The sequence below is a fragment of the Oncorhynchus clarkii genome, unplaced genomic scaffold, assembly GCF_045791955.1.
Source record: "Oncorhynchus clarkii lewisi isolate Uvic-CL-2024 unplaced genomic scaffold, UVic_Ocla_1.0 unplaced_contig_4952_pilon_pilon, whole genome shotgun sequence".
NCBI classification, from domain to species: Eukaryota; Metazoa; Chordata; class Actinopteri; order Salmoniformes; family Salmonidae; genus Oncorhynchus; species Oncorhynchus clarkii.
Window position 1 is genome coordinate 19,448 of NW_027258499.1, and position 12,521 is coordinate 31,968.

The 12,521-nt window shown below is 47.5% G+C and overlaps 1 protein-coding gene across 1 annotated transcript in view; it reads left to right on the plus strand.

The window, feature by feature from the left end:
• Positions 1–12,521, plus strand: part of LOC139397125 (interferon alpha/beta receptor 1a-like) — a 37,561-nt gene that overhangs the window by 15,956 nt on the left and 9,084 nt on the right. Inside the window, exon 3 of the mRNA XM_071143998.1 lies at positions 11,329–11,513. Coding sequence (XP_071000099.1) covers positions 11,329–11,513 — 185 coding nt within the window. The remainder of the gene's footprint in view (positions 1–11,328; positions 11,514–12,521) is intronic.

Here is a 12,521-nt window from a genome sequence, read left to right on the forward strand (position 1 = left end):
ATGTCACATACTGTAGTTCACCTCCCCCTCCTACATGTCACATACTGTACTGTAGTTCACCTCCCCCTCCTACATGTCACATACTGTACTGTAGTTCACCTCCCCCTCCTACATGTCACATACTGTATTTCACCTCCCCCTCCTACATGTCACATACTGTAGTTCACCTCCCCCTCCTACATGTCACATACTGTATTTCACCTCCCCCTCCTACATGTCACATACTGTATTTCACCTCCCCCTCCTACATGTCACATACTGTAGTTCACCTCCCCCTCCTACATGTCACATACTGTACTGTATTTCACCTCCCCTCCTACATGTCACATACTGTAGTTCACCTCCCCCTCCTACATGTCACATACTGTACTGTAGTTCACCTCCCCCTCCTACATGTCACATACTGTACTGTATTTCACCTCCCCCTCCTACATGTCACATACTGTACTGTATTTCACCTCCCCCTCCTACATGTCACATACTGTAGTTCACCTCCCCCTCCTACATGTCACATACTGTACTGTAGTTCACCTCCCCCTCCTACATGTCACATACTGTATTTCACCTCCCCCTCCTACATGTCACATACTGTATTTCACCTCCCCCTCCTACATGTCACATACTGTAGTTCACCTCCCCCTCCTACATGTCACATACTGTACTGTATTTCACCTCCCCCTCCTACATGTCACATACTGTACTGTAGTTCACCTCCCCCTCACCTACATGTCACATACTGTACTGTAGTTCACCTCCCCTCCTACATGTCACATACTGTAGTTCACCTCCCCCTCCTACATGTCACATACTGTATTTCACCTCCCCCTCCTACATGTCACATACTGTATTTCACCTCCCCCTCCTACATGTCACATACTGTATTTCACCTCCCCCTCCTACATGTCACATACTGTATTTCACCTCCCCTCCTACATGTCACATACTGTAGTTCACCTCCCCCTCCTACATGTCACATACTGTATTTCACCTCCCCCTCCTACATGTCACATACTGTACTGTCACCTCCACCTCCTACATGTCACATACTGTAGTTCACCTCCCCCTCCTACATGTCACATACTGTATTTCACCTCCCCCTCCTACATGTCACATACTGTATTTCACCTCCCCCTCCTACATGTCACATACTGTATTTCACCTCCCCTCCTACATGTCACATACTGTAGTTCACCTCCCCCTCCTACATGTCACATACTGTATTTCACCTCCCCCTCCTACATGTCACATACTGTACTGTAGTTCACCTCCTACATGTCACATACTGTAGTTCACCTCCCCCTCCTACATGTCACATACTGTATTTCACCTCCCCCTCCTACATGTCACATACTGTATTTCACCTCCCCTCCTACATGTCACATACTGTAGTTCACCTCCCCCTCCTACATGTCACATACTGTAGTTCACCTCCCCCTCCTACATGTCACATACTGTACTGTAGTTCACCTCCCCTCCTACATGTCACATACTGTATTTCACCTCCCCTCCTACATGTCACATACTGTAGTTCACCTCCCCCTCCTACATGTCACATACTGTATTTCACCTCCCCTCCTACATGTCACATACTGTAGTTCACCTCCCCCTCCTACATGTCACATACTGTAGTTCACCTCCCCCTCCTACATGTCACATACTGTAGTTCACCTCCCCTCCTACATGTCACATACTGTAGTTCACCTCCCCCTCCTACATGTCACATACTGTAGTTCACCTCCCCTCCTACATGTCACATACTGTAGGTCACCTCCCCCTCCTACATGTCACATACTGTACTGTAGTTCACCTCCCCCTCCTACATGTCACATATTGTAGTTCACCTCCCCTCCTACATGTCACATACTGTACTGTAGTTCACCTCCCCCTCCTACATGTCACATACTGTACTGTAGTTCACCTCCTACATGTCACATACTGTATTTCACCTCCCCCTCCTACATGTCACATACTGTAGTTCACCTCCCCCTCCTACATGTCACATACTGTATTTCACCTCCCCCTCCTACATGTCACATACTGTATTTCACCTCCCCCTCCTACATGTCACATACTGTAGTTCACCTCCCCCTCCTACATGTCACATACTGTATTTCACCTCCCCCTCCTACATGTCACATACTGTAGTTCACCTCCCCCTCCTACATGTCACATACTGTACTGTAGTTCACCTCCCCCTCCTACATGTCACATACTGTACTGTATTTCACCTCCCCCTCCTACATGTCACATACTGTACTGTAGTTCACCTCCCCCTCCTACATGTCACATACTGTACTGTATTTCACCTCCCCTCCTACATGTCACATACTGTAGTTCACCTCCCCCTCCTACATGTCACATACTGTACTGTAGTTCACCTCCCCCTCCTACATGTCACATACTGTACTGTAGTTCACCTCCTACATGTCACATACTGTATTTCACCTCCCCCTCCTACATGTCACATACTGTAGTTCACCTCCCCCTCCTACATGTCACATACTGTATTTCACCTCCCCCTCCTACATGTCACATACTGTATTTCACCTCCCCCTCCTACATGTCACATACTGTAGTTCACCTCCCCCTCCTACATGTCACATACTGTACTGTATTTCACCTCCCCTCCTACATGTCACATACTGTAGTTCACCTCCCCCTCCTACATGTCACATACTGTACTGTAGTTCACCTCCCCCTCCTACATGTCACATACTGTACTGTATTTCACCTCCCCCTCCTACATGTCACATACTGTACTGTAGTTCACCTCCCCCTCCTACATGTCACATACTGTAGTTCACCTCCCCCTCCTACATGTCACATACTGTCAGTTCACCTCCCCTCCTACATGTACTGTAGTTCACCTCCCCCTCCTACATGTCACATACTGTATTTCACCTCCCCCTCCTACATGTCACATACTGTATTTCACCTCCCCCTCCTACATGTCACATACTGTAGTTCACCTCCCCCTCCTACATGTCACATACTGTACTGTATTTCACCTCCCCCTCCTACATGTCACATACTGTACTGTAGTTCACCTCCCCCTCCTACATGTCACATACTGTACTCACCTCCCCCTCCTACATGTTACACTGTAGTTCACCTCCCCTCCTACATGTCACATACTGTAGTTCACCTCCCCCTCCTACATGTCACATACTGTATTTCACCTCCCCCTCCTACATGTCACATACTGTACTGTAGTTCACCTCCCCCTCCTACATGTCACATACTGTACTGTAGTTCACCTCCCCCTCCTACATGTCACATACTGTAGTTCACCTCCCCCTCCTACATGTCACATACTGTACTGTAGTTCACCTCCCCCTCCTACATGTCACATACTTTAGTTCACCTCCCCCTTCTACATGTCACATACTGTATTTCACCTCCCCCTCCTACATGTCACATACTGTGTATTTCACCTCCCCTCCTACATGTCAGTTCACCTCCCCCTCCTACATGTCACATACTGTACTGTAGTTCACCTCCCCCTCCTACATGTCACATACTGTACTGTAGTTCACCTCCCCCTCCTACATGTCACATACTGTACTGTAGTTCACCTCCCCCTCCTACATGTCACATACTGTATTTCACCTCCCCCTCCTACATGTCACATACTGTATTTCACCTCCCCCTCCTACATGTCACATACTGTATTTCACCTCCCCCTCCTACATGTCACATACTGTATTTCACCTCCCCCTCCTACATGTCACATACTGTATTTCACCTCCCCTCCTACATGTCACATACTGTAGTTCACCTCCCCCTCCTACATGTCACATACTGTAGTTCACCTCCCCCTCCTACATGTCACATACTGTAGTTCACCTCCCCCTCCTACATGTCACATACTGTAGTTCACCTCCCCCTCCTACATGTCACATACTGTAGTTCACCTCCCCCTCCTACATGTCACATACTGTATTTCACCTCCCCCTCCTACATGTCACATACTGTATTTCACCTCCCCTTCCTACATGTCACATACTGTAGTTCACCTCCCCCTCCTACATGTCACATACTGTACTGTAGTTCACCTCCCCCTCCTACATGTCACATACTGTACTGTATTTCACCTCCCCCTCCTACATGTCACATACTGTACTGTATTTCACCTCCCCTCCTACATGTCACATACTGTAGTTCACCTCCCCCTCCTACATGTCACATACTGTACTGTAGTTCACCTCCCCCTCCTACATGTCACATACTGTACTGTAGTTCACCTCCCCCTCCTACATGTCACATACTGTAGTTCACCTCCCCCTCCTACATGTCACATACTGTATTTCACCTCCCCCTCCTACATGTCACATACTGTAGTTCACCTCCCCCTCCTACATGTCACATACTGTACTGTAGTTCACCTCCCCCTCCTACATGTCACATACTGTATTTCACCTCCCCCTCCTACATGTCACATACTGTATTTCACCTCCCCCTCCTACATGTCACATACTGTAGTTCACCTCCCCCTCCTACATGTCACATACTGTACTGTATTTCACCTCCCCCTCCTACATGTCACATACTGTACTGTAGTTCACCTCCCCCTCCTACATGTCACATACTGTACTGTAGTTCACCTCCCCCTCCTACATGTCACATACTGTAGTTCACCTCCCCCTCCTACATGTCACATACTGTATTTCACCTCCCCCTCCTACATGTCACATACTGTATTTCACCTCCCCCTCCTACATGTCACATACTGTACTGTAGTTCACCTCCCCCTCCTACATGTCACATACTGTACTGTAGTTCACCTCCCCCTCTCCTACATGTCACATACTGTACTGTAGTTCACCTCCCCCTCCTACATGTCACATACTGTATTTCACCTCCCCCTCCTACATGTCACATACTGTATTTCACCTCCCCCTCCTACATGTCACATACTGTATTTCACCTCCCCCTCCTACATGTCACATACTGTATTTCACCTCCCCCTCCTACATGTCACATACTGTACTGTATTTCACCTCCCCCTCCTACATGTCACATACTGTACTGTACTGTTTCACCTCCCCTCCTACATGTCACATACTGTAGTTCACCTCCCCCTCCTACATGTCACATACTGTACTGTAGTTCACCTCCCCCTCCTACATGTCACATACTGTAGTTCACCTCCTACATGTCACATACTGTATTTCACCTCCCCCTCCTACATGTCACATACTGTAGTTCACCTCCCCCTCCTACATGTCACATACTGTACTGTAGTTCACCTCCCCCTCCTACATGTCACATACTGTATTTCACCTCCCCCTCCTACATGTCACATACTGTATTTCACCTCCCCCTCCTACATGTCACATACTGTAGTTCACCTCCCCCTCCTACATGTCACATACTGTACTGTATTTCACCTCCCCCTCCTACATGTCACATACTGTACTGTAGTTCACCTCCCCCTCCCTACATGTCACATACTGTACTGTAGTTCAACCTCCCCTCCTACATGTCACATACTGTAGTTCACCTCCCCCTCCTACATGTCACATACTGTATTTCACCTCCCCCTCCTACATGTCACATACTGTATTTCACCTCCCCCTCCTACATGTCACATACTGTACTGTAGTTCATCTCCCCCTCCTACATGTCACACTGTATTTCACCTCCCCCTCCTACATGTCACATACTGTATTTCACCTCCCCCTCCTACATGTCACATACTGTATTTCACCTCCCCCTCCTACATGTCACATACTGAATTTCACCTCCCCCTCCTACATGTCACATACTGTATTTCACCTCCCCTCCTACATGTCACATACTGTAGTTCACCTCCCCCTCCTACATGTCACATACTGTATTTCACCTCCCCCTCCTACATGTCACATACTGTAGTTCACCTCCCCCTCCTACATGTCACATACTGTAGTTCACCTCCCCCTCCTACATGTCACATACTGTATTTCACCTCCCCCTCCTACATGTCACATACTGTATTTCACCTCCCCTTCCTACATGTCACATACTGTAGTTCACCTCCCCCTCCTACATGTCACATACTGTACTGTAGTTCACCTCCCCCTCCTACATGTCACATACTGTACTGTATTTCACCTCCCCCTCCTACATGTCACATACTGTACTGTATTTCACCTCCCCTCCTACATGTCACATACTGTATTTCACCTCCCCCTCCTACATGTCACATACTGTATTTCACCTCCCCTTCCTACATGTCACATACTGTAGTTCACCTCCCCCTCCTACATGTCACATACTGTACTGTAGTTCACCTCCCCCTCCTACATGTCACATACTGTACTGTATTTCACCTCCCCCTCCTACATGTCACATACTGTACTGTATTTCACCTCCCCTCCTACATGTCACATACTGTAGTTCACCTCCCCCTCCTACATGTCACATACTGTACTGTAGTTCACCTCCCCCTCCTACATGTCACATACTGTATTTCACCTCCCCCTCCTACATGTCACATACTGTAGTTCACCTCCCCCTCCTACATGTCACATACTGTACTGTAGTTCACCTCCCCCTCCTACATGTCACATACTGTATTTCACCTCCCCCTCCTACATGTCACATACTGTATTTCACCTCCCCCTCCTACATGTCACATACTGTAGTTCACCTCCCCCTCCTACATGTGACATACTGTACTGTATTTCACCTCCCCCTCCTACATGTCACATACTGTACTGTAGTTCACCTCCCCCTCCCTACATGTCACATACTGTACTGTAGTTCAACTCCCCTCCTACATGTCACATACTGTAGTTCACCTCCCCCTCCTACATGTCACATACTGTATTTCACCTCCCCCTCCTACATGTCACATACTGTACTGTAGTTCACCTCCCCCTCCCTACATGTCACATACTGTACTGTAGTTCACCTCCCCCTCCTACATGTCACATGTCACATACTGTACTGTAGTTCACCTCCCCCTCCTACATGTCACATACTGTATTTCACCTCCCCCTCCTACATGTCACATACTGTATTTCACCTCCCCCTCCTACATGTCACATACTGTATTTCACCTCCCCCTCCTACATGTCACATACTGTAGTTCACCTCCCCCTCCTACATGTCACATACTGTAGTTCACCTCCCCCTCCTACATGTCACATACTGTAGTTCACCTCCCCCTCCTACATGTCACATACTGTAGTTCACCTCCCCCTCCTACATGTCACATACTGTATTTCACCTCCCCCTCCTACATGTCACATACTGTACTGTAGTTCACCTCCCCCTCCCTACATGTCACATACTGTACTGTAGTTCACCTCCCCCTCCCTACATGTCACATACTGTACTGTAGTTCACCTCCCCCTCCTACATGTCACATACTGTATACTGTATTTCACCTCCCCCTCCTACATTCACCTCCCCCTCCTACATTCACCTCCCCCTCCTACATGTCACATACTGTCACCTCCCCCTCCTACATGTCACATACTGTATTTCACCTCCCCCTCCTACATGTCACATACTGTACTGTATTTCACCTCCCCCTCCTACATGTCACATACTGTACTGTATTTCACCTCACATACCCCTCCTACATGTCACATACTGTAGTTCACCTCCCCCTCCTACATGTCACATACTGTAGTTCACCTCCCCCTCCTACATGTCACATACTGTAGTTCACCTCCCCCTCCTACATGTCACATACTGTATTTCACCTCCCCCTCCTACATGTCACATACTGTATTTCACCTCCCCTTCCTACATGTCACATACTGTAGTTCACCTCCCCCTCCTACATGTCACATACTGTACTGTAGTTCACCTCCCCCTCCTACATGTCACATACTGTACTGTATTTCACCTCCCCCTCCTACATGTCACATACTGTACTGTATTTCACCTCCCCCTCCTACATGTCACATACTGTAGTTCACCTCCCCCTCCTACATGTCACATACTGTACTGTAGTTCACCTCCCCCTCCTACATGTCACATACTGTAGTTCACCTCCTACATGTCACATACTGTATTTCACCTCCCCCTCCTACATGTCACATACTGTAGTTCACCTCCCCCTCCTACATGTCACATACTGTACTGTATTTCACCTCCCCCTCCTACATGTCACATACTGTACTGTAGTTCACCTCCCCCTCCCTACATGTCACATACTGTACTGTAGTTCACCTCCCCCTCCCTACATGTCACATACTTTACTGTAGTTCACCTCCCCCTCCTACATGTCACACTGTATTTCACCTCCCCCTCCTACATGTCACATACTGTATTTCACCTCCCCCTCCTACATGTCACATACTGTATTTCACCTCCCCCTCCTACATGTCACATACTGTATTTCACCTCCCCCTCCTACATGTCACATACTGTATTTCACCTCCCCCTCCTACATGTCACCTACTGTATTTCACCTCCCCTCCTACATGTCACATACTGTAGTTCACCTCCCCCTCCTACATGTCACATACTGTAGTTCACCTCCCCCTCCTACATGTCACATACTGTATTTCACCTCCCCCTCCTACATGTCACATACTGTATTTCACCTCCCCTTCCTACATGTCACATACTGTACTGTAGTTCACCTCCCCCTCCTACATGTCACATACTGTACTGTATTTCACCTCCCCCTCCTACATGTCACATACTGTACTGTATTTCACCTCCCCTCCTACATGTCACATACTCTAGTTCACCTCCCCCTCCTACATGTCACATACTGTACTGTAGTTCACCTCCCCCTCCTACATGTCACATACTGTAGTTCACCTCCTACATGTCACATACTGTATTTCACCTCCCCCTCCTACATGTCACATACTGTATTTCACCTCCCCCTCCTACATGTCACATACTGTAGTTCACCTCCCCCTCCTACATGTCACATACTGTAGTTCACCTCCCCCTCCTACATGTCACATACTGTAGTTCACCTCCCCCTCCTACATGTCACATACTGTACTGTATTTCACCTCCCCCTCCTACATGTCACATACTGTACTGTAGTTCACCTCCCCCTCCCTACATGTCACATACTGTACTGTAGTTCAACTCCCCTCCTACATGTCACATACTGTAGTTCACCTCCCCCTCCTACATGTCACATACTGTATTTCACCTCCCCCTCCTACATGTCACATACTGTACTGTAGTTCACCTCCCCCTCCCTACATGTCACATACTGTACTGTAGTTCACCTCCCCCTCCCTACATGTCACATACTGTACTGTAGTTCACCTCCCCCTCCTACATGTCACACTGTATTTCACCTCCCCCTCCTACATGTCACATACTGTATTTCACCTCCCCCTCCTACATGTCACATACTGTATTTCACCTCCCCCTCCTACATGTCACATACTGTATTTCACCTCCCCCTCCTACATGTCACATACTGTATTTCACCTCCCCTCCTACATGTCACATACTGTAGTTCACCTCCCCCTCCTACATGTCACATACTGTAGTTCACCTCCCCCTCCTACATGTCACATACTGTAGTTCACCTCCCCCTCCTACATGTCACATACTGTAGTTCACCTCCCCCTCCTACATGTCACATACTGTATTTCACCTCCCCCTCCTACATGTCACATACTGTATTTCACCTCCCCCTCCTACATGTCACATACTGTAGTTCACCTCCCCCTCCTACATGTCACATACTGTACTGTAGTTCACCTCCCCCTCCTACATGTCACATACTGTACTGTATTTCACCTCCCCCTCCTACATGTCACATACTGTAGTTCACCTCCCCCTCCTACATGTCACATACTGTACTGTAGTTCACCTCCCCCTCCTACATGTCACATACTGTAGTTCACCTCCTACATGTCACATACTGTAGTTCACCTCCCCCTCCTACATGTCACATACTGTAGTTCACCTCCCCCTCCTACATGTCACATACTGTATTTCACCTCCCCCTCCTACATGTCACATACTGTATTTCACCTCCCCCTCCTACATGTCACATACTGTAGTTCACCTCCCCCTCCTACATGTCACATACTGTACTGTATTTCACCTCCCCTCCTACATGTCACATACTGTAGTTCACCTCCCCCTCCTACATGTCACATACTGTATTTCACCTCCCCCTCCTACATGTCACATACTGTATTTCACCTCCCCCTCCTACATGTCACATACTGTACTGTAGTTCACCTCCCCCTCCTACATGTCACATACTGTACTGTATTTCACCTCCCCTCCTACATGTCACATACTGTACTGTAGTTCACCTCCCCCTCCTACATGTCACATACTGTATTTCACCTCCCCCTCCTACATGTCACATACTGTATTTCACCTCCCCCTCCTACATGTCACATACTGTATTTCACCTCCCCCTCCTACATGTCACATACTGTATTTCACCTCCCCCTCCTACATGTCACATACTGTATTTCACCTCCCCTCCTACATGTCACATACTGTAGTTCACCTCCCCCTCCTACATGTCACATACTGTAGTTCACCTCCCCCTCCTACATGTCACATACTGTAGTTCACCTCCCCCTCCTACATGTCACATACTGTATTTCACCTCCCCCTCCTACATGTCACATACTGTAGTTCACCTCCCCCTCCTACATGTCACATACTGTATTTCACCTCCCCCTCCTACATGTCACATACTGTACTGTAGTTCACCTCCCCCTCCTACATGTCACATACTGTACTGTATTTCACCTCCCCCTCCTACATGTCACATACTGTAGTTCACCTCCCCCTCCTACATGTCACATACTGTATTTCACCTCCCCCTCCTACATGTCACATACTGTACTGTAGTTCACCTCCCCCTACCTACATGTCACATACTGTACTGTAGTTCACCTCCCCCTCCTACAGTCACATACTGTACTGTAGTTCACCTCCCCCTCCCTACATGTCACATACTGTACTGTAGTTCACCTCCCCCTCCCTACATGTCACATACTGTACTGTAGTTCACCTCCCCCTCCCTACATGTCACATACTGTACTGTAGTTCACCTCCCCTCCTACAGTCACATACTGTACTGTAGTTCACCTCCCCCTCCCTACATGTCACATACTGTACTGTAGTTCACCTCCCCTCCTACATGTCACATACTGTAGTTCACCTCCCCCTCCTACATGTCACATACTGTAGTTCACCTCCCCCTCCTACATGTCACATACTGTACTGTATGTCACCTCCTACATGTCACATGATACCGTATTTCACCTCCTACACCCAAACAGTGACTCGTCTGCTTTATTTTACCACCATGAGAGTCATGATCTGGTATCAGGCCAAGACTGCCTCTCATCACTGACCCTCTTGCTCGCTCCCCAACAGGAAGTACAAGATGAAAATGAAGAAGAAGAACTGGAGCTGTGTGTGTGAAAGGACCACACGCACCCTCTGTGACCTCACAGGTTCTGATCTGCACTACCTGGGAATGTACGTTCTCCGAGTCCGAGCCAGCGCAGACGGAGTCAACTCGGACTGGGTCAACAAAGACTTCTGCCCTGATATCGATGGTGAGAGGAATGGGAGAAGGCAGACAGACTTGAGCGCAGATGGGAAAAACTAAATGAGAGAAGAAAATCAACACCGTTGCGAACATTCACACATTTAAACGCCCACCAACACCCACACACCAACACCTACACACCAACAGCCACAAGCGTGTGTTGATTGGGTTTGAGTTTATTTTATTTTTTACAGGGACATTGCACATTAATCAACGTTTCAGTAAAAGTGACGGTTTTAGCCAGCCGGCTAATTTTCAACCTTTTCAACCTTATTAAAAACAATTACAATATAGACAATCATTGAGCAGTGAGCACACGCAGAGTAACATAGAACAAGCAAGACATAGCATACAGACAGAACAACATAGAACAGATAGCAGCAAGATAAAATTCATAAAAGCAACAAAGTGTTTCCATACTTCACAAGCTACAGACAACATGGAAAATGGCAACACAGCTAGTGACCATGTTCACAAATCTGATTGACCTTTTAGCCATTTTGTGAAAGTGTGATATGTGGTGCAGTTGTGTGTGTCTGATGGCAGTGTATTCCAGACATGGGAAGCTCTCACAGAGGAAACGGATTTACTAAAGGTGTTTTTCCTTAAGGGAACTATACAGTCACCTCTCATGGCAGACCTTGTGGATCTGCTGCCATAGGTTTGGGTTTTCTTTTTAACAAAAAGTGGAGTGGAGGCGGAGCCAGGCCATTTAGGATCTTGAATACAAGACATGTGTAGGTGTATTGCACAATATTTTTCCTGCTCAGGAGCTCATGCTTTCTGAGGATGTAACAGTGATGATGGCTATTGGGCTTCCTATCAAGCACTTTGAGAGCCTGCTTGTTGACAGACTGAATAGGTTTTAATGTTGTACAGGAAGCTTGGGCCCAACTAGTCAAGCAGTATGTTAAGTGGGGGATTATCATAGATTTGAAGTACAGTTTTGCTACCTCTGTAGTCATGAGCTAGGTTGAATTTGGTTATTTGAATGACCTTTTTCACCTGCTTTTTA